Source organism: Coregonus clupeaformis, unplaced genomic scaffold, assembly GCF_020615455.1.
Source record: "Coregonus clupeaformis isolate EN_2021a unplaced genomic scaffold, ASM2061545v1 scaf0167, whole genome shotgun sequence".
In the NCBI taxonomy this organism is placed as follows: Eukaryota; Metazoa; Chordata; class Actinopteri; order Salmoniformes; family Salmonidae; genus Coregonus; species Coregonus clupeaformis.
Window position 1 is genome coordinate 334,500 of NW_025533622.1, and position 21,188 is coordinate 355,687.

General features: G+C 48.7%; 1 protein-coding gene across 5 annotated transcripts in view; it reads left to right on the forward strand.

Moving 5' to 3' along the window:
* smarca2 (SWI/SNF related, matrix associated, actin dependent regulator of chromatin, subfamily a, member 2) overlaps nt 1–21,188 on the forward strand; it is a 214,144-nt gene that overhangs the window by 31,744 nt on the left and 161,212 nt on the right. For all 5 annotated transcript variants that reach the window (XM_041869484.2, XM_041869486.2, XM_041869487.2 and 2 more), the window contains one exon: nt 2,499–2,745. In XM_041869484.2, coding sequence (XP_041725418.1) covers nt 2,499–2,745 — 247 coding nt within the window. The remainder of the gene's footprint in view (nt 1–2,498; nt 2,746–21,188) is intronic.

The window sequence follows — 21,188 nt, forward strand, 5'->3', positions numbered from 1 at the left end:
TTATTGTTGTTGACTGTTATGTAAATGCACACCGACTCATCATTCATTTATTTTTTGTTCCCACTTATTGAAAGTGCTGTTGCGAGAGACTATGCCTGTTGCGCAATTCAAAGACATTAATAAACACTTCAACAATATTATAAATATTTAGTTTATAAGTTTAAGTTGTCAAAGTGACGGTTACTGAAACTTTTATTGACAGGAGCTTATGTGTAGGCCTATATTATTGGCTGTTTGGTTTGCAAGGAGGGAGTTGGCATTAGGGTTAGGTTTAGGGTTGGCTGTTTGGTTTGCAAGGAGGGAGTTAGGGTTAGGGTTGGCTGTTTGGTTTGCAAGGAGGGAGTTAGGGTTGGCTGTTTGGTTTGCAAGGAGGGAGTTAGGGTTGGCTGTTTGGTTTGCAAGGAGGGAGTTGGTGTAGGGTTGGCTGTTTGGTTTGCAAGGAGGGAGTTAGGGTTAGGGTTGGCTGTTTGGTTTGCAAGGAGGGAGTTAGGGTTAGGGTTGGCTGTTTGGTTTGCAAGGAGGGAGTTAGGGTTAGGGTTGGCTGTTTGGTTTGCAAGGAGGGAGTTAGGGTTGGCTGTTTGGTTTGCAAGGAGGGAGTTAGGGTTGGCTGTTTGGTTTGCAAGGAGGGAGTTGGGATTAGGGTTGGCTGTTTGGTTTGCAAGGAGGGAGTTGGGGTTAGGGTTGGCTGTTTGGTTTGCAAGGAGGGAGTTGGGGTTAGGGTTGGCTGTTTGGTTTGCAAGGAGGGAGTTAGGGTTTGGGTTGGCTGTTTGGTTTGCAAGGAGGGAGTTAGGGTTAGGGTTGGCTGTTTGGTTTGCAAGGAAGGAGTTAGGGTTGGCTGTTTGGTTTGCAAGGAGGGAGTTGGGGTTAGGGTTGGCTGTTTGGTTTGCAAGAAGGGAGTTGGGGTAGGGTTGGCTGTTTGGTTTGCAAGGAGGGAGTTAGGGTTGGCTGTTTGGTTTGCAAGGAGGGAGTTAGGGTTAGGGTTGGCTGTTTTGTTTGCAAGGAGGGAGTTAGGGTTAGGGTTTGCTGTTTGGTTTGCAAGGAGGGAGTTGGGGTAGGGTTGGGGTTAGGGTTGGCTGTTTGGTTTGCAAGGAGGGGGTTAGGGTTATGTTTAGGGTTGGTTGTTTGGTTTGCAAGGAGGGAGTAAGGGTTGGCTGTTTGGTTTGCAAGGAGGGAGTTAGGGTTAGGGTTGGCTGTTTGGTTTGCAGGGAGGGAGTTAGGGTTGGCTGTTTGGTTTGCAAGGAGGGAGTTAGGGTTAGGGTTGGCTGTTTGGTTTGCAAGGAGGGAGTTAGGGTTGGCTGTTTGGTTTGCAAGGAGGGGGTTAGGGTTGGCTGTTTGGTTTTCAAGGAGGGAGTTAGGGTTAGGGTTGGCTGATTGGTTTGCAAGGAGGGAGTTAGGGTTGGCTGTTTGGTTTGCAAGGAGGGAGTTAGGGTTGGTTGGTTGGTTGTTTGGTTTGCAAGGAGGGAGTTAGGGTTAGGGTTGGCTGTTTGGTTTGCAAGGAGGGAGTTGGGGTAGGGTTGGGGTTAGGGTTGGCTGTTTGGTTTGCAAGGAGGGATTTTCTGACGGCACAATTTATTTTGCCTACATTTTGGTGAAGTAAAGCAGAAACATATCCGATTTGTTTAAACTTCCTATTCAATTAGTCTATCTTACAATCGTTTGTTCTCTCTCATTTTTACTATACTATGTTTTTATTTAAGCTATTCGCAAACTTTCCGAGATGGAACATCGTTATGAGTAGGCTGTGCCTAGATAAACAAATTACCTTCAAATTGAATGGGGATTAGGGAGAAAAGGGGAAATTAAGATATTAAAATAATGAGCCAGACAACAGAGTGTCCGCTGCAAAAGGCCTATGATTAACCCACATTGGAGAGGAGAGGAGAGGAGAGGAGAGGAGAGGGGAAAACACGTTAGGCCCTATCTGACATTTTATGCTGCTTTGGTGCTTTCCACTCTTTCTACAATGTTCATTGTTCTCTTGCATTATGTTAATAGTCTCTTGCATTATGTTAATAGTCTAGCTCCAAAAAAAATAAACCACATCAGCTAATATCTAAGTGCTACAGAAAAGCTAAAACCCCAAACAGCTAGTAATGCAGGTGTAGAAGCACCACATGTATTGGACATTTTTGCTATGGCAATTAGGGAAAAGGCCATTTGGCATGTCGCCATGCTGTGTGCTCGCTGCGCTCTACTGTTGTACGCTGCCTGGTTCTGGTGGTGCAGTTAAGTTAAGATATGCCATCGTTTGGGACATCACGATGTCGTCCTCATCGACGATGGCTGTCAAACATCGTCGGTAGATGATGCAATCGTAAAATCACCCAACCCTGCCCTGGCCTTAAATTTAACCCGGGAGTACACTACACGATTTAGCTGTTAGAAGGAAAACGCTCTTCTTTCACCATTCCTACTTCTTCTCTTTTAATTTGGATAGTCTAATTGATTGATTTATGTAATGTGATTGATCACGGATATTTGTGCTTTTCCTGTTTCAGGTCAAGGTGGTGACGCTCCCAGCAACCCCCAGAAGCTGCTAGCTCCGCCCCCCAGTGGTAGACCCTCACCTGCCCCACCCCAGGCCCCTCCCCCTGGACCCATGTCCGGCCCCTCTATTACCCATCAGCCCCAGGGACAGCAGCCGTCGCCCGTCATCACACTGCAACAGAAACAGAACCGTGTCACGCCCATCCAGAAACCACAGGGCCTGGACCCCACAGAGATACTGCAGGAGAGAGAGTACAGGTAACCTCTAACCCCTAACCCTAACCCGTCCAGAAACCACAGGGCCTTGTGGGAAGCTGCTATAGACCACCAAGTGCTAACAGTCAGTATCTGGATAACGTGTGAAATGCTTGATAATGTATGTGATATCAACAGAGAGGTATATTTTCTGGGTGATTTTAAATATTGACTGGCTTTTATCAAGCTTCCCACTCAAGAGAAAGCTTCAAACTGTAACCAGTGCCTGCAACCTGGTTCAGGTTATCAGTCAACCTACCAGGGTAGTTACAAACAGCACAGGAATGAAATCATCAACATATATTGATCATATCTTTACTAATGCTGCAGAAATTTGCTTGAAAGCAGAATCCAGATCCATCGGATGTAGTGATCACAATATAGTAGCCATATCTAGGAAAACCAAAGTTCCAAAGAATGGGCCTAATATTGTCACGATCGTTTATGGAAGATACGGACCAAGGCGCAGCGTGATAAGCGTACATTTTATTAAGTACTTAACTCACGACAAAACAACAAACAAACAAAACGTGAAGTCCTAGGTTACACAAAACAAACCTTAACGGAACAAGATCCCACCCAGACTAGTGCCAAACAGGCTGCCTAAGTATGGTCCCCAATCAGAGAGAACGAGATACAGCTGCCTCTGAATGGGAACCACCCTGGCCAACATAGATCAACACGATCTAGAAACTCAACATAGAAAACTTAACATAGAAACTACACACCCTGGCTAAACATTTAAGAGTCCCCAGAGCCAGGGCGTGACAGTCCCCCCCAAAGGCGCGGACTGCGACCGCGCCACACAAACACAACAGGGTAGGGGCGGGGTGGGCATTCCGCCTCGGAGGAGGATCCGGCTCCGGGCGTGACCACCACTTTCTCTCCACCTCCCCGTTGCGCCCCTGATCTGGTCTGGCACCGCTGGCCGGAGCTGGACTGGACACCGGTGGAGCGGATTGCTCTTGCTCCGGAGAAGATCCGCTGACTGGAGTTGGACCGGACCCCGGTGGAGCGGATTGCTCTGGCTCCGGAGTGGAGCAGCTGACCGGTGCCGGACCAGGCACCGGTGGAACAGGCACGGGCCGTGCCGGATTGGACACACGCACCACTGGCTTGGTGCGGGGAGCAGGAACGGGCCGGACCGGGCTGACGACGCGCACCACTGGCTTGGGTCGCGGGGAGCAGGAACGGGCCGGACCGGGCTGACGCACGCACCACTGGCTTGGTGCGGGAGCAGGAACGGGCCGGACCGGGCTGACGGCACGCGCACCACTGGCTGGTGCGGGGAGCAGGAACGGGCCGGACCGGGCTGACGACGCGCACCACTGGCTTGGTGCGGGGAGCAGGAACGGGCCGGACCGGGCTGACGACGCGCACCACTGGCTTGGCGCGGGAGCAGGAACGGGCCGGACCGGGCTGGCGACGCGCACCACTGGCTTGGTGCGAGGGGCAGGAACAGGCCGGACCGGGCTGGCGACGCGCACCACTGGCTTGGTGCGGGGAGCAGGAACAGGCCGGACCGGGCTGGCGATGCGCACCACTGGGTTGGTGCGAGGGGCAGGAACAGGCCGGACCGGGCTGGCGACGCGCACCACTGGCTTGGTGCGAGGGACAGGAACAGGCCGGGCTGGACTGGGAACACGCACCACTGGCTTGGTGCGGGGGGAGGCGGACTGGAGGTCTGGAGCGAAGAGCTGACACAACCCGTCCTGGCTGAATGCCTACTTCCACACAATACGTGTGAGGCATCAGCACAGGACGTACGGGGCTGTGCACTCGTACTGGCGCTACAGCACGTGGCATTGGCGCAGGATATACGGGACCGAGGAGGCGTACTGGAGACCACGAGCGTTGAGCCGGCACACCCCGTCCTGGCTGAATGCCCATCTTTGCACGACACGTGCGTGGTGCTAGCACAGGACGTACAGGACTGTGCCGGAACACTCACGGCACAGTACGTGGCTCCGCATAACACGGAGCCTGCCCAGTCACACGCTTCCTAGCCTACGGGGAGTTGGCTCTGCTCTAACCCTAGGCTCCGCCAACCACCCTTTTAGCCCCCCCAAAAAAAAAATATTGGGGCTGTCTCTCGGGCTTCCTCCTCGGCCGGTACCCTCTGCTCCTCTCTATAGCGCGCCTCCACAGTCTCCTCCCAAGGACGGCGATCCATTCCGGCCTGAATCTCCTCCCAAGTCCAGGATCCCTTCCCGTCCAGGATCTCCTCCCAGGTCCAGGCTGTCTGTTCCTGGACACGCTGCTTGGTCCTCTTTGGGTGGGATCTTCTGTCACGATCGTTTATGGAAGATACGGACCAAGGCGCAGCGTGATAAGCGTACATTTTATTAAGTACTTAACTCACGACAAAACAACAAACAAACGAAACGTGAAGTCCTAGGTTACACAAAACAAACCTTAACGGAACAAGATCCCACCCAGACTAGTGCCAAACAGGCTGCCTAAGTATGGTCCCCAATCAGAGACAACGAGAAACAGCTGCCTCTGATTGGGAACCACCCTGGCCAACATAGATCAACACGATCTAGAAACTCAACATAGAAAACTTAACATAGAAACTACACACCCTGGCTCAACATTTAAGAGTCCCCAGAGCCAGGGCGTGACAAATATAGTGTATAAGAGGTCATACAATACGTTTTGTAGTGATTTCTATGTTGTTGATGTAAATCATATTTGTTGGTCCATGGTGTGTAATGAGGAGGAAACAGACACTGCACTTGACACATTTATGAAATTGCTTATTCCAGTTACTAATAAGCACCCATTAAGAAAATGACTGTAAAAACTGTTAAATCCCCGTGGATTGATGAGGAAGTTAAAAATTTTATGGTTGAGAGGGATGAGGCAAAAGAGATGGCAAATAGGTCTGGCTGCATAACCGATTGGCAAACGTACTGCAAATTGAGAAATCATGTGACTAAAACAAAGATAAATGACAAAGAATGATAGTAAAAAGCTTTTAGTCAATGACATTTTGGGTAAAAAGGCAAACTCAGCTCCATCATTCATTGAATCAGATGGATCATTCATCACAAAACCGACTGATATTGCCAACAACTTTAATGATTTTTTCATTGGCAAGATTAGCAAATTTAGGCATGACATGCCAGCAACAACCGCTGACACTACACATCCAAGTATATCTGACCAAATTATGAAAGACAAGCATTGTAATTTAAAATCCGTAAAGTGAGAGTCGTTATTTGAGTTTTTTTACTTATCTATTTTTTACTTCACACTTTTTTTCTTAAAACTGCATTGTTGGTTAACCTCTTCATCACTAGGCACCTGGCTAAAGTGCCTGCCTCGAAAATGCATGCCCAAATTGAATAGAGTATATCTCCAAAACGACAAGGGCTATAAACATAATCTTGCTAGCAAAATAAAGGTAACACATGTGAGATGTATCTTGAAGTGAAATAATTAATGTGGGTATTACTGTGTCAGAGTACATGAAGCTAGAACACAGCATAAATTGGGAGGTTTTGATTCCGCCTGAAAGTAACTTCAGGTTTTATAGGGAATGTTTTATTGGACTTATGCAGCTGCAGCCCCTAAACACTATGGGACCACAGCCCAATATCAGCTGCAGCCCCTAAACTCTATGGGACCACAGCCCAATATCAGCTGCAGCCCCTAAACACTATGGGACCACAGCCCAATATCAGCTGCAGCCCCTAAACACTATGGGACCACAGCCCAATATCAGCTGCAGCCCCTAAACACTATGGGACCACAGCCCAATATCAGCTGCAGCCCCTAAACACTATGGGACCATATATCAGCCCAATATCAGCTGCAGCCCCTAAACACTATGGGACCACAGCCCAATATCAGCTGCAGCCCCTAAACACTATGGGACCATAGCCCAATATCAGCTGCAGCCCCTAAACACTATGGGACCACAGCCCAATATCAGCTGCAGCCCCTAAACACTATGGGACCACAGCCCAATATCAGCTGCAGCCCCTAAACACTATGGGACCACAGCCCAATATCAGCTGCAGCCCCTAAACACTATGGGACCACAGCCCAATATCAGCTGCAGCCCCTAAACACTATGGGACCATATATCAGCCCAATATCAGCTGCAGCCCCTAAACACTATGGGACCACAGCCCAATATCAGCTGCAGCCCCTAAACACTATGGGACCATAGCCCAATATCAGCTGCAGCCCCTAAACACTATGGGACCACAGCCCAATATCAGCTGCAGTCCCTAAACACTATGGGACCATAGCCCAATATCAGCTGCAGCCCCTAAACACTATGGGACCATAGCCCAATATCAGCTGCAGCCCCTAAACACTATGGGACCATATATCAGCCCAATATCAGCTGCAGCCCCTAAACACTATGGGACCATAGCCCAATATCAGCTGCAGCCCCTAAACACTATGGGACCATAGCCCAATCATCAGCTGCAGCCCCTAAACACTATGGGACCATAGCCCAATATCAGCTGCAGCCCCTAAACACTATGGGACCACAGCCCAATATCAGCTGCAGCCCCTAAACACTATGGGACCATAGCCCAATATCAGCTGCAGCCCCTAAACACTATGGGACCATATATCAGCCCAATATCAGCTGCAGTCCCTAAACACTATGGGACCATAGCCCAATATCAGCTGCAGCCCCTAAACACTATGGGACCATAGCCCAATATCAGCTGCAGCCCCTAAACACTATGGGACCATAGCCCAATATCAGCTGCAGCCCCTAAACACTATGGGACCACAGCCCAATATCAGCTGCAGCCCCTAAACACTATGGGACCACAGCCCAATATCAGCTGCAGCCCCTAAACACTATGGGACCACAGCCCAATATCAGCTGCAGCCCCCTAAACACTATGGGACCATAGCCCAATATCAGCTGCAGCCCCTAAACACTATGGGACCACAGCCCAATATCAGCTGCAGCCCCTAAACACTATGGGACCATAGCCCAATATCAGCTGCAGCCCCTAAACACTATGGGACCACAGCCCAATATCAGCTGCAGCCCCTAAACACTATGGGACCACAGCCCAATATCAGCTGCAGCCCCTAAACACTATGGGACCACAGCCCAATATCAGCTGCAGCCCCTAAACACTATGGGACCATAGCCCAATATCAGCTGCAGCCCCTAAACACTATGGGACCATAGCCCAATATCAGCTGCAGCCCCTAAACACTATGGGACCATATATCAGCCCAATATCAGCTGCAGCCCCTAAACACTATGGGACCACAGCCCAATATCAGCTGCAGCCCCTAAACACTATGGGACCACAGCCCAATATCAGCTGCAGCCCCTAAACACTATGGGACCACAGCCCAATATCAGCTGCAGCCCTAAACACTATGGGACCACAGCCCAATATCAGCTGCAGCCCCTAAACACTATGGGACCACAGCCCAATATCAGCTGCAGCCCCTAAACACTATGGGACCATAGCCCAATATCAGCTGCAGCCCCTAAACACTATGGGACCATATATCAGCCCAATATCAGCTGCAGCCCCTAAACACTATGGGACCACAGCCCAATATCAGCTGCAGCCCCTAAACACTATGGGACCATAGCCCAATATCAGCTGCAGCCCCTAAACACTATGGGACCACAGCCCAATATCTGATGCAGCCCCTAAACACTATGGGACCACAGCCCAATATCAGCTGCAGCCCCTAAACACTATGGGACCATAGCCCAATATCAGCTGCAGCCCCTAAACACTATGGGACCATAGCCCAATATCAGCTGCAGCCCCTAAACACTATGGGACCACAGCCCAATATCAGCTGCAGCCCCTAAACACTATGGGACCACAGCCCAATATCAGCTGCAGCCCCTAAACACTATGGGACCATAGCCCAATATCAGCTGCAGCCCTAAACACTATGGGACCACAGCCCAATATCAGCTGCAGCCCCTAAACACTATGGGACCACAGCCCAATATCAGCTGCAGTCCCTAAACACTATGGGACCACAGCCCAATATCAGCTGCAGCCCCTAAACACTATGGGACCACAGCCCAATATCAGCTGCAGCCCCTAAACACTATGGGACCACAGCCCAATATCAGCTGCAGCCCCTAAACACTATGGGACCACAGCCCAATATCAGCTGCAGCCCCTAAACACTATGGGACCACAGCCCAATATCAGCTGCAGCCCCTAAACACTATGGGACCATAGCCCAATATCAGCTGCAGCCCCTAAACACTATGGGACCACAGCCCAATATCAGCTGCAGCCCTAAACACTATGGGACCATAGCCCAATATCAGCTGCAGCCCCTAAACACTATGGGACCACAGCCCAATATCAGCTGCAGCCCCTAAACACTATGGGACCATAGCCCAATATCAGCAGCAGCCCCTAAACACTATGGGACCATAGCCCAATATCAGCTGCAGCCCCTAAACACTATGGGACCATAGCCCAATATCAGCTGCAGCCCCTAAACACTATGGGACCATAGCCCAATATCAGCAGCAGTCCCTAAACACTATGGGACCACAGCCCAATATCAGCTGCAGCCCCTAAACACTATGGGACCACAGCCCAATATCAGCTGCAGCCCCTAAACACTATGGGACCACAGCCCAATATCAGCTGCAGCCCCTAAACACTATGGGACCACAGCCCAATATCAGCTGCAGCCCCTAAACACTATGGGACCACAGCCCAATATCAGCTGCAGCCCCTAAACACTATGGGACCATAGCCCAATATCAGCTGCAGCCCCTAAACACTATGGGACCATAGCCCAATATCAGCTGCAGCCCCTAAACACTATGGGACCACAGCCCAATATCAGCTGCAGCCCCTAAACACTATGGGACCACAGCCCAATATCAGCTGCAGCCCCTAAACACTATGGGACCATAGCCCAATATCAGCTGCAGCCCCTAAACACTATGGGACCACAGCCCAATATCAGCTGCAGCCCCTAAACACTATGGGACCACAGCCCAATATCAGCTGCAGTCCCTAAACACTATGGGACCACAGCCCAATATCAGCTGCAGCCCCTAAACACTATGGGACCACAGCCCAATATCAGCTGCAGCCCCTAAACACTATGGGACCACAGCCCAATATCAGCTGCAGCCCCTAAACACTATGGGACCACAGCCCAATATCAGCTGCAGCCCCTAAACACTATGGGACCATAGCCCAATATCAGCTGCAGCCCCTAAACACTATGGGACCACAGCCCAATATCAGCTGCAGCCCCTAAACACTATGGGACCATAGCCCAATATCAGCTGCAGCCCCTAAACACTATGGGACCACAGCCCAATATCAGCTGCAGCCCCTAAACACTATGGGACCATAGCCCAATATCAGCAGCAGCCCCTAAACACTATGGGACCATAGCCCAATATCAGCTGCAGCCCCTAAACACTATGGGACCATAGCCCAATATCAGCTGCAGCCCCTAAACACTATGGGACCATAGCCCAATATCAGCAGCAGTCCCTAAACACTATGGGACCACAGCCCAATATCAGCTGCAGCCCCTAAACACTATGGGACCACAGCCCAATATCAGCTGCAGCCCCTAAACACTATGGGACCATAGCCCAATATCAGCTGCAGCCCCTAAACACTATGGGACCATAGCCCAATATCAGCTGCAGCCCCTAAACACTATGGGACCACAGCCCAATATCAGCTGCAGCCCCTAAACACTATGGGACCACAGCCCAATATCAGCTGCAGCCCCTAAACACTATGGGACCATAGCCCAACATCAGCTGCAGCCCCTAAACACTATGGGACCATAGCCCAATATCAGCTGCAGCCCCTAAACACTATGGGACCATAGCCCAATATCAGCTGCAGTCCCTAAACACTATGGGACCACAGCCCAATATCAGCTGCAGCCCCTAAACACTATGGGACCACAGCCCAATATCAGCTGCAGCCCCTAAACACTATGGGACCACAGCCCGATATCAGCTGCAGCCCCCTAAACACTATGGGACCACAGCCCAATATCAGCTGCAGCCCCTAAACACTATGGGACCATAGCCCAATATCAGCTGCAGCCCCTAAACACTATGGGACCATAGCCCAATATCAGCTGCAGCCCCTAAACACTATGGGACCACAGCCCAATATCAGCTGCAGCCCCTAAACACTATGGGACCACAGCCCAATATCAGCTGCAGCCCCTAAACACTATGGGACCATAGCCCAATATCAGCTGCAGTCCCTAAACACTATGGGACCACAGCCCAATATCAGCTGCAGCCCTAAACACTATGGGACCACAGCCCAATATCAGCTGCAGCCCCTAAACACTATGGGACCACAGCCCGATATCAGCTGCAGCCCCTAAACACTATGGGACCATAGCCCAATATCAGCTGCAGCCCCTAAACACTATGGGACCATAGCCCAATATCAGCTGCAGCCCCTAAACACTATGGGACCACAGCCCAATATCAGCTGCAGCCCCTAAACACTATGGGACCATAGCCCAATATCAGCTGCAGCCCCTAAACACTATGGGACCACAGCCCAATATCAGCTGCAGCCCCTAAACACTATGGGACCATAGCCCAATATCAGCTGCAGCCCCTAAACACTATGGGACCACAGCCCAATATCAGCTGCAGCCCCTAAACACTATGGGACCACAGCCCAATATCAGCTGCAGCCCCTAAACACTATGGGACCATAGCCCAATATCAGCTGCAGCCCCTAAACACTATGGGACCATAGCCCAATATCAGCTGCAGCCCCTAAACACTATGGGACCATAGCCCAATATCAGCTGCAGCCCCTAAACACTATGGGACCACAGCCCAATATCAGCTGCAGCCCCTAAACACTATGGGACCATAGCCCAATATCAGCTGCAGCCCCTAAACACTATGGGACCATAGCCCAATATCAGCTGCAGCCCCTAAACACTATGGGACCACAGCCCAATATCAGCTGCAGCCCCTAAACACTATGGGACCATAGCCCAATATCAGCTGCAGCCCCTAAACACTATGGGACCACAGCCCAATATCAGCTGCAGCCCCTAAACACTATGGGACCATAGCCCAATATCAGCTGCAGCCCCTAAACACTATGGGACCACAGCCCAATATCAGCTGCAGCCCCTAAACACTATGGGACCACAGCCCAATATCAGCTGCAGCCCCTAAACACTATGGGACCATAGCCCAATATCAGCTGCAGCCCCTAAACACTATGGGACCATAGCCCAATATCAGCTGCAGCCCCTAAACACTATGGGACCACAGCCCAATATCAGCTGCAGCCCCTAAACACTATGGGACCACAGCCCAATATCAGCTGCAGCCCCTAAACACTATGGGACCACAGCCCAATATCAGCTGCAGCCCCTAAACACTATGGGACCACAGCCCAATATCAGCTGCAGCCCCCTAAACACTATGGGACCACAGCCCAATATCAGCTGCAGCCCCTAAACACTATGGGACCACAGCCCAATATCAGCTGCAGCCCCTAAACACTATGGGACCACAGCCCAATATCAGCTGCAGCCCCTAAACACTATGGGACCATAGCCCAATATCAGCTGCAGCCCCTAAACACTATGGGACCATAGCCCAATATCAGCTGCAGCCCCTAAACACTATGGGACCACAGCCCAATATCAGCTGCAGCCCCTAAACACTATGGGACCATAGCCCAATATCAGCTGCAGCCCCTAAACACTATGGGACCATAGCCCAATATCAGCTGCAGCCCCTAAACACTATGGGACCACAGCCCAATATCAGCTGCAGCCCCTAAACACTATGGGACCATAGCCCAATATCAGCTGCAGCCCCTAAACACTATGGGACCACAGCCCAATATCAGCTGCAGCCCCTAAACACTATGGGACCATAGCCCAATATCAGCTGCAGCCCCTAAACACTATGGGACCACAGCCCAATATCAGCTGCAGCCCCTAAACACTATGGGACCATAGCCCAATATCAGCTGCAGCCCCTAAACACTATGGGACCATATATCAGCCCAATATCAGCTGCAGCCCCTAAACACTATGGGACCACAGCCCAATATCAGCTGCAGCCCCCTAAACACTATGGGACCACAGCCCAATATCAGCTGCAGCCCCTAAACACTATGGGACCATAGCCCAATATCAGCTGCAGCCCCTAAACACTATGGGACCATAGCCCAATATCAGCTGCAGCCCCTAAACACTATGGGACCACAGCCCAATATCAGCTGCAGCCCCTAAACACTATGGGACCATAGCCCAATATCAGCTGCAGCCCCTAAACACTATGGGACCACAGCCCAATATCAGCTGCAGCCCCTAAACACTATGGGACCACAGCCCAATATCAGCTGCAGCCCCCTAAACACTATGGGACCATAGCCCAATATCAGCTGCAGCCCCTAAACACTATGGGACCACAGCCCAATATCAGCTGCAGCCCCTAAACACTATGGGACCACAGCCCAATATCAGCTGCAGCCCCTAAACACTATGGGACCACAGCCCAATATCAGCTGCAGCCCCTAAACACTATGGGACCATAGCCCAATATCAGCTGCAGCCCCTAAACACTATGGGACCACAGCCCAATATCTGATGAGTACTTATGTGAAGTTTGATGCCAATAAAGTAAAGGAAACCAACGTTGTCGGGGCAGGATGTTGATGGTGGCCGTGGTGGAGATTGTGGTAGCAAAGCTCACCATTTCCCTAAACTACTTCTGTGTGTACGGCTTAGTGGGGTTGTTCTTATGGAGTTCTTTGTGAAGTAGGAAACTATTTACAACAGCAATATCAACAAAATGGAAAAGAAAAGTCTTATACCATTTCATCGTCTTGTGGTGAACACTGTAGTATCCAATCAATGCGTCGGATAAAGGAAAGGGGAGACCATGATGCAGTGGGGCTCTGGGACCATGGTGCAGTGGGGCCTGAGACCATGATGCAGTGGGGCCTGAGACCATGATGCAGTGGGGCCTGAGACCATGATGCAGTGGGGCTCTGGGACCATGATGCAGTGGGGCCTGAGACCATGATGCAGTGGGGCCTGAGACCATGATGCAGTGGGGCCTGAGACCATGATGCAGTGGGGCCTGAGACCATGATGCAGTGGGGCCTGAGACCATGATGCAGTGGGGCTCTGGGACCATGCTGCAGTGGGGCTCTGGGACCATGATGCAGTGGGGCCTGAGACCATGATGCAGTGGGGCTCTGGGACCATGATGCAGTGGGGCCTGAGACCATGATGCAGTGGGGCCTGAGACCATGATGCAGTGGGGCCTGAGACCATGATGCAGTGGGGCCTGAGACCATGATGCAGTGGGGCTCTGGGACCATGATGCAGTGGGGCTCTGGGACCATGATGCAGTGGGGCCTGAGACCATGATGCAGTGGGGCTCTGGGACCATGATGCAGTGGGGCCTGAGACCATGATGCAGTGGGGCCTGAGACCATGATGCAGTGGGGCCTGAGACCATGATGCAGTGGGGCCTGAGACCATGATGCAGTGGGGCTCTGGGACCATGATGCAGTGGGGCATAAACCGGATTGGGTCGTTCATCATCCTCTTCCTATCTTCTTCTTCCTCTTCTTCCTCCTCTTGGAGTGGCAGGCCTACCTCCACCACGCTGACTTTGAGAAAGCTTTTCCTTTCCTTTTGGGTTGAGGGCTCTTTACAGGGGACTCAGTGTCCGATGAAGACCGTGGCCGAGGGAGGGGAGCAGAAGTGCGTTGTCTAGACAAGCGGCCAGGCTGAGGAAGAGGAGGCTCTGCCTGAGGAAGAGGAGGCTCTGCCTGAGGAAGGGGAGGCTCTGCCTGAGGAAGGGGAGGCTCTGCCTGAGGAAGAGGAGGCTCTGCCTGAGGAAGAGGAGGCTCTGCCTGAGGAAGGGGAAGCTGTGGCTGAGGAGGCAGATCCTCTGGCTGTGGCTCATCACCCCTATAGTCATCTTCACTGTACAAACAAGACAAAAGAGAAAAGAAAACCATGACTAAAACACACTTGTATCCATTCATTGACAAATATGACTCAAAACAGTCAGATATATAAAATAAATAGTTAGAACTATGAGAATGTTGACTAAAGTGATAATTCAGTGACAAGAAATAAAACACATAGCATTCTATTGTAAGTAAACTTGCGCATGGGCCGCTAAGCTAAGCTAGCGCTAACTTACATTGAGCTTCAGTTACTTAAATAGATATTTTAGAATGTATGTTTTGTACTCATACAATAAATTAGTAATAGTAGTATTACAAGTAATAAATAACAATGGGATTACATCCTCTTCTGATGCTTGAGTAGGGCCCTGGACACGATAACCTTCCTTCTCATCGTTGGGGTCTAAGCAGGTCCTCGTCGTCTGATTCAGAGTCAATGGGGATACATGGAGTCCAACTTTCATCTGTTACAATTAATAACGCCTCTGTAACTGTATATTTGTTACTAGAGCCTGCCATATTTTTATAAACTTTGCGTTTTACCTCCGAAATTCAAGTGCTGTTGTGCGCTCTGCGTAACCGTGCGTAACGCAGCAAGTCAACTAATATGAGACAATGAGGTGCGCACCTGGATATTTCAACAACCGGTTGGTTGATTTTGACATGTGACCCCTCTATCGAAAGCGCTGGATCAGTAGAATTAAATTAGCACAATTGCAAGCCACTGTGATTGCATCATATATCCAGAAGATGGTGACAAAACAGTGCCTGTTGTGATTGAAACAAACTACTGACTTCATCTTCAAACACATTCTTGGCCATGTAAAACGATGGAAACTCATTGAAATCGACTCGGAATGAGAGAGAGACACTATAGTATCTTTTCAAGGGGTTTTATTTGATCAGACACTACTTTTGGTAACAAAAACAACAAAGGTAAGACACAGTTTGTTGTTGTGAAAAAGAAAATGTTTATTGACGTTCTTTGATTAATAGTTTAGTGAGTGTTGGTCATAGAAGAACACGGCTATCACTGTTGGAATCTGTGAGGTAGCAGCTTACGAATGGTGTATTGTTTGTGTAGATAGGTTGAGAAAAGTAAGTTATCTGTCTATGAATATACGGGCATGCACGGTTTCAAAATACAGTACTGGTTTTGCTATATGCTTATATATTTGCTTGGAGTCTGAATATTATTTCATTTGGGCAACAACAGTTTAGCTAGATTCCCAGTTGAGACGCTTCTCGTTCCAGTAGTGTATAACATTCAGGTATTCACACATGTTTAAAAACCGTACTACGTCATTGTTTGAGATTGCGGGAGGAGTACCCCGGATATGAGGAACCTCGTGATGAAGAGGTTAAGGGCTTGTAAGTAAACATTTCACTGGAAGGTCTACACCTGTTGTATTCGGCGCATGTGGCAAATAAAATATGATTTGATTTGAAGAGGTGAAAAAATTATTGTTGTCAACAATGACAATGAAAAGCCACTGGGGTCTGACAACTTGGATGGAAAATTACTGAGGATAATAGTGGACGATATTGCCACTCCTATTTGCCATATCTTCAATTTAAGCCTACTAGAAAGTGTGCCCCCTCAGGCCTGGAGGGAAGCAAAAGTCATTCCGTTACCTAAGAATAGTAAAGCCCCCTTTACTGGCTCAAATAGCCGACCAACCAGCCTGTTACCAACCCTTAGTAAAGTTTTTGAAAGAATTGTGTTTGACCAGATACAATGCTATTTTAGAGTAAACAAATTGACAACAAACTTTCAGCATGCTTATAGGGAAGGACATTCAACAAGCACAGCACTTACACAAATGACTGATGATTGGCTGAGAGAAATTGATGATAAAAAGATTGTGGGGGCTGTTTTGTTAGACTTCAGTGTGGCTTTTGACATTATCGATCATAGTCTGCTGCTGGAAAAACATATGTGTTATGGCTTTACACCCCTTGCTGTAATGTGGATAAAGAGTTACCTGTCTAACAGAACACAGAGGGTGTTCTTTAATGGAAGCCTCTCTAACATAATCCAGGTAGAGTCAGGCATTCCCCAGGGCAGCTGTCTAGGCCCCTTACTTTCTTCAGTCTTCACTAATGAGATGCCACTGGCTTTGAGTAAAGCCAGTGTGTCTATGTATGCGGATGACTCAACACTATACACATCAGCTACTAGAGCGAATGAAATTACTGCAACACTTAACAAAGAGCTGCAGTCAGTTTCAGAATGGGTGGCAAGAAACAAGTTAGTCCTAAATATTTCAAAACCTAAAAGCATTGTATTTTGGACAAATCATTCACTAAACCCTAAACTTCAAATAAATATTGTAATAAATAATATGGAAATTGAGCAAGTTGAGGTGACTAAACTGCTTGGAGTAACCCTGCATTGTAGACTGTCATGGTCAAAACATATTGATACAACAGTAGCTAAGATGGGGAGAAGTCTGTCCATAATAAAGTGCTACTCTGCCTTCTTAGCAGCACTATCAACAAGGCAGGTCCCACAGGCCCTAGTTTTGTCGCACCTGGACTACTGTTCAGTCGTGTGGTCAGGTGCCACAAAGAGGGACTTAGGAAAACTGCAATTGGCTCAGAACAGGGCAGCACGGCTGACCCTTGGATGTACACAGAGAGATAACATATGAATGATATGCATGTCAATCTCTCCTGGCTCAAAGTGGAGGAGAGATTGACTTCATCACTACTTGTATTTGTGAGAGGTATTGACATGTTGAATGCACCGAGCTGTCTGTTTAAACTACTGGCGCACAGCTCGGACACCCATGCATACCCCACAATACATTACACCAGAGGTCTCTTCACAGTCCCCAAGTCCAGAACAGACTATGGGAGGCACACGTTACTACATAGAGCCATGACTACATGGAACTCTATTCCACATCAGGTAACTGATGCAGGCAGTGAAATTCGATTTAAAAAACAGATAAAAATAGAACTAATGGAACAGCGGGGACTGTGAAGCAACACATAGGCACAGACACATGCATACACACACACGATAACATACACACTATACACACACAAACACATGGATTTTGTATTGTAGATACAGTGAGGGGAAAAAAGTATTTGATTCCCTGCTGATTTTGTACGTTTGCCCACTGACAAAGAAATGATCAGTCTATAATTTTAATGGTAGGTTTATTTGAACAGTGAGAGACAGAATAACAACAAGAAAATCCAGAAAAACGCATGTCAAAAATATTATAAATTGATTTGCATTTTAATGAGGGAAATAAGTATTTGACCCCCTCTCAATCAGAAAGATTTCTGGCTCCCAGGTGTCTTTTATACAGGTAACGAGCTGAGATTAGGAGCACACTCTTAAAGGGAGTGCTCCTAATCTCAGTTTGTTACCTGTATAAAAGACACCTGTCCACAGAAGCAATCAATCAATCAGATTCCAAACTCTCCACCATGGCCAAGACCAAAGAGCTCTCCAAGGATGTCAGGGACAAGATTGTAGACCTACACAAGGCTGGAATGGGCTACAAGACTATCGCCAAGCAGCTTGGTGAGAAGGTGACAACAGTTGGTGCGATTATTCGCAAATGGAAGAAACACAAAATAACTGTCAATCTCCCTCGGCCTGGGGCTCCATGCAAGATCTCACCTCGTGGAGTTTTTTATTTTTATTTTATTTCACCTTTATTTAACCAGGTAAACCAGTTGAGAACAAGTTCTCATTTACAACTGCGACCTGGCCAAGATAAAGCAAAGCAGTGCGATAAAAACAACAACACAGAGTTACATATGGGGTAAACAAAACATAAAGTCAAAAAATACAACAGAAATACATATAATATACAGTGTGCAAATGTAGCAAGTTATGGAGGTAAGGCAATAAAATAGGCTATAGTGCAAAATAATTACAATTAGTATTAACACTGGAATGATAGATGTGCAAGAGATGATGTGCAAATAGAGATACTGGGGTACAAATGAGCAAAATAAATAACAATATAGGGATGAGGTAGTTGGGCGGGCTAATTTCAGATGGGCTGTGTACAGGTGCAGTGATCGGTAAGCTGCTCTGACAAATGATGCTTAAAGTTAGTGAGGGAGATAAGTGTCTCCAGCTTCAGAGATTTTTGCAATTTGTTCCAGTCATTGGCAGCAGAGAACTGGAAGGAATGGCGGCCAAAGGAGGTGTTGGCTTTGGGGATGACCAGTGAGATATACCCGCTGGAGCGCAGACCACGGGTGGGTGTGAGCTAAGGTAAGACGGGGATTTGCCTAGCAGTGATTTATAGATGGCCTGGAGCCAGTGGGTTTGGCGACGAATATGTAGTGAGGACCAGCCAACAAGAGCGTACAGGTCACAGTGGTGGGTATTATATGGGGCTTTGGAGACAAAACGGATGGCACTGTGATAGACTACATCCAATTTGCTGAGTAGAGTGTTGGAGGCTATTTTGTAAATGACATCGCCAAAGTCAAGGATCGGTAGGATAGTCAGTTTTACGAGGGCATGTTTGGCAGCATGAGTGAAGGAGGCTTTGTTGCGAAATAGGAAACCGATTCTAGATTTAACTTTGGATTGGAGATTCTTAATGTGAGTCTGGAAGGAGAGTTTACAGTCTAACCAGACACCTGGGTATTTGTAGTTGTCCACATACTCTAGGTCAGACCCGTCGAGAGTAGTGATTCTAGTCGGGTGGGCGGGTGCAAGCAGCGTTCGGTTGAAGAGCATGCATTTAGTTTTACTAGTGTTTAAGAGCAGTTGGAGGCTACTGAAGGAGTGTGGTATGGAATTGAAGCTCGTTTGGAGGTTTGTTAACACAGTGTCCAATGAAGGGCCAGATGTATACAAAATGGTGTCGTCTGCGTAGAGGTGGATCTGAGAGTCACCAGCAGCAAGAGCGACGTCATTGATATACACAGAGAAAAGAGTCGACCCAAGAATTGAACCCTGTGGCACCCCCATAGAGACTGCCATAGGTCCAGACAACAGGCCCTCCGATTTGACACATTGAACTCTATCTGAGAAGTAGTTGGTGAACCAGGCGAGGCAGTCATTTGAGAAACCAAGGCTATTTAGTCTGCCAATAAGAATGCGGTGGTTGACAGAGTCGAAAGCCTTGGCCAGGTCAATGAAAACGGCTGCACAGTACTGTCTATTGTCGATCGCGGTTATAATATCGTTTAGGACCTTGAGCGTGGCTGAAGTGCACCCATGACCAGCTCGGAAACCGGATTGCATAGCGGAGAAGGTACGGTGGGATTCGAAATGGTCGGTGATCTGTTTGTTGACTTGGCTTTCAAAAACTTTTGAAAGGCAGGGCAGGATGGATATGGGTCTGTAACAGTTTGGATCTAGGAGTGTCACCCCCTTTGAAGAGGGGGATGACCGCGGCAGCTTTCCAATCTCTGGGGATCTCAGACGTTACGAAAGAGAGGTTGAACAGGCTAGTAATAGGGGTTGAGACAATTTCGCGGCTAGTTTTAGAAAGAAAGGGTCCAGATTGTCTAGCCCAGATGATTTGTAGGGGTCCAGATTTTGCAGCTCTTTTAGAACATCAGCTGTCTGGATTTGTGTGAAGGAGAAGCGGGGGGGCATGGGCAAGTTGCAGCGGAGGGTGCAGAGCTGGTGGCCGGGGTAGTGGTAGCCAGGTGGAAAGCATGGCCAGCCGTAGCAAAATGCTTGTTGAAATTCTCGATTATTGTAGATTTATCGGTGGTGATAGTGTTTCCTAGCCTCAGTGCAGTGGGCAGCTGGGAGGAAGTGCTCTTATTTTCCATGGACTTTACAGTGTCCCAAAACTTTTTGGAGTTAGTGCTACAGGATGCACATTTCTGTTTGAAAAAGTTAGCCTTTGCTTTCCTAACTGCTTGTGTATATTGGTTCCTAACTTCCCTGAAAAGTTGCATATCGCGGGGGCTATTTGATGCTAATGCAGTACGCCACAGGATGTTTTTGTGCTGGTCAAGGGCAGTCAAGTCTGAGGAGAACCAGGGGCTATATCTGTTCTTAGTTCTGTATTTTTGAATGGGGCATGTCTATTTAAGATTGAGAGGAAATTACTTTTAAAGAACAACCAGGCATCCTCTACTGACGGAATGAGATCTATATCCATCCAGGATACCTGGGCCAGGTCAATTAGGAAGGCCTGCTCGCTGAAGTGTTTTTGGGAGCGTTTGACAGTGATGAGGGGTGGTCGTTTGACCGCGGACCCGTTACGGACGCAGGCAATAAGGCAGTGATCGCTGAGATCCTGGTTGAAGACAGCGGAGGTGTATTTAGAGGGTAAGTTAGTCAGGATGATATCTATGAGGGTACCCATGTTTACGGATTTAGGGTTGTACCTGGTAGGTTCGTTGATAATTTGTGTGAGATTGAGGGCATCTAGTTTAGATTGTAGGATGGCCGGGGTGTTAAGCATATCCCAATTTAGGTCACCAAGCAGTACGAACTCTGAGGATAGATGGGGGCAATCAATTCACATATGGTGTCCAGGGCAC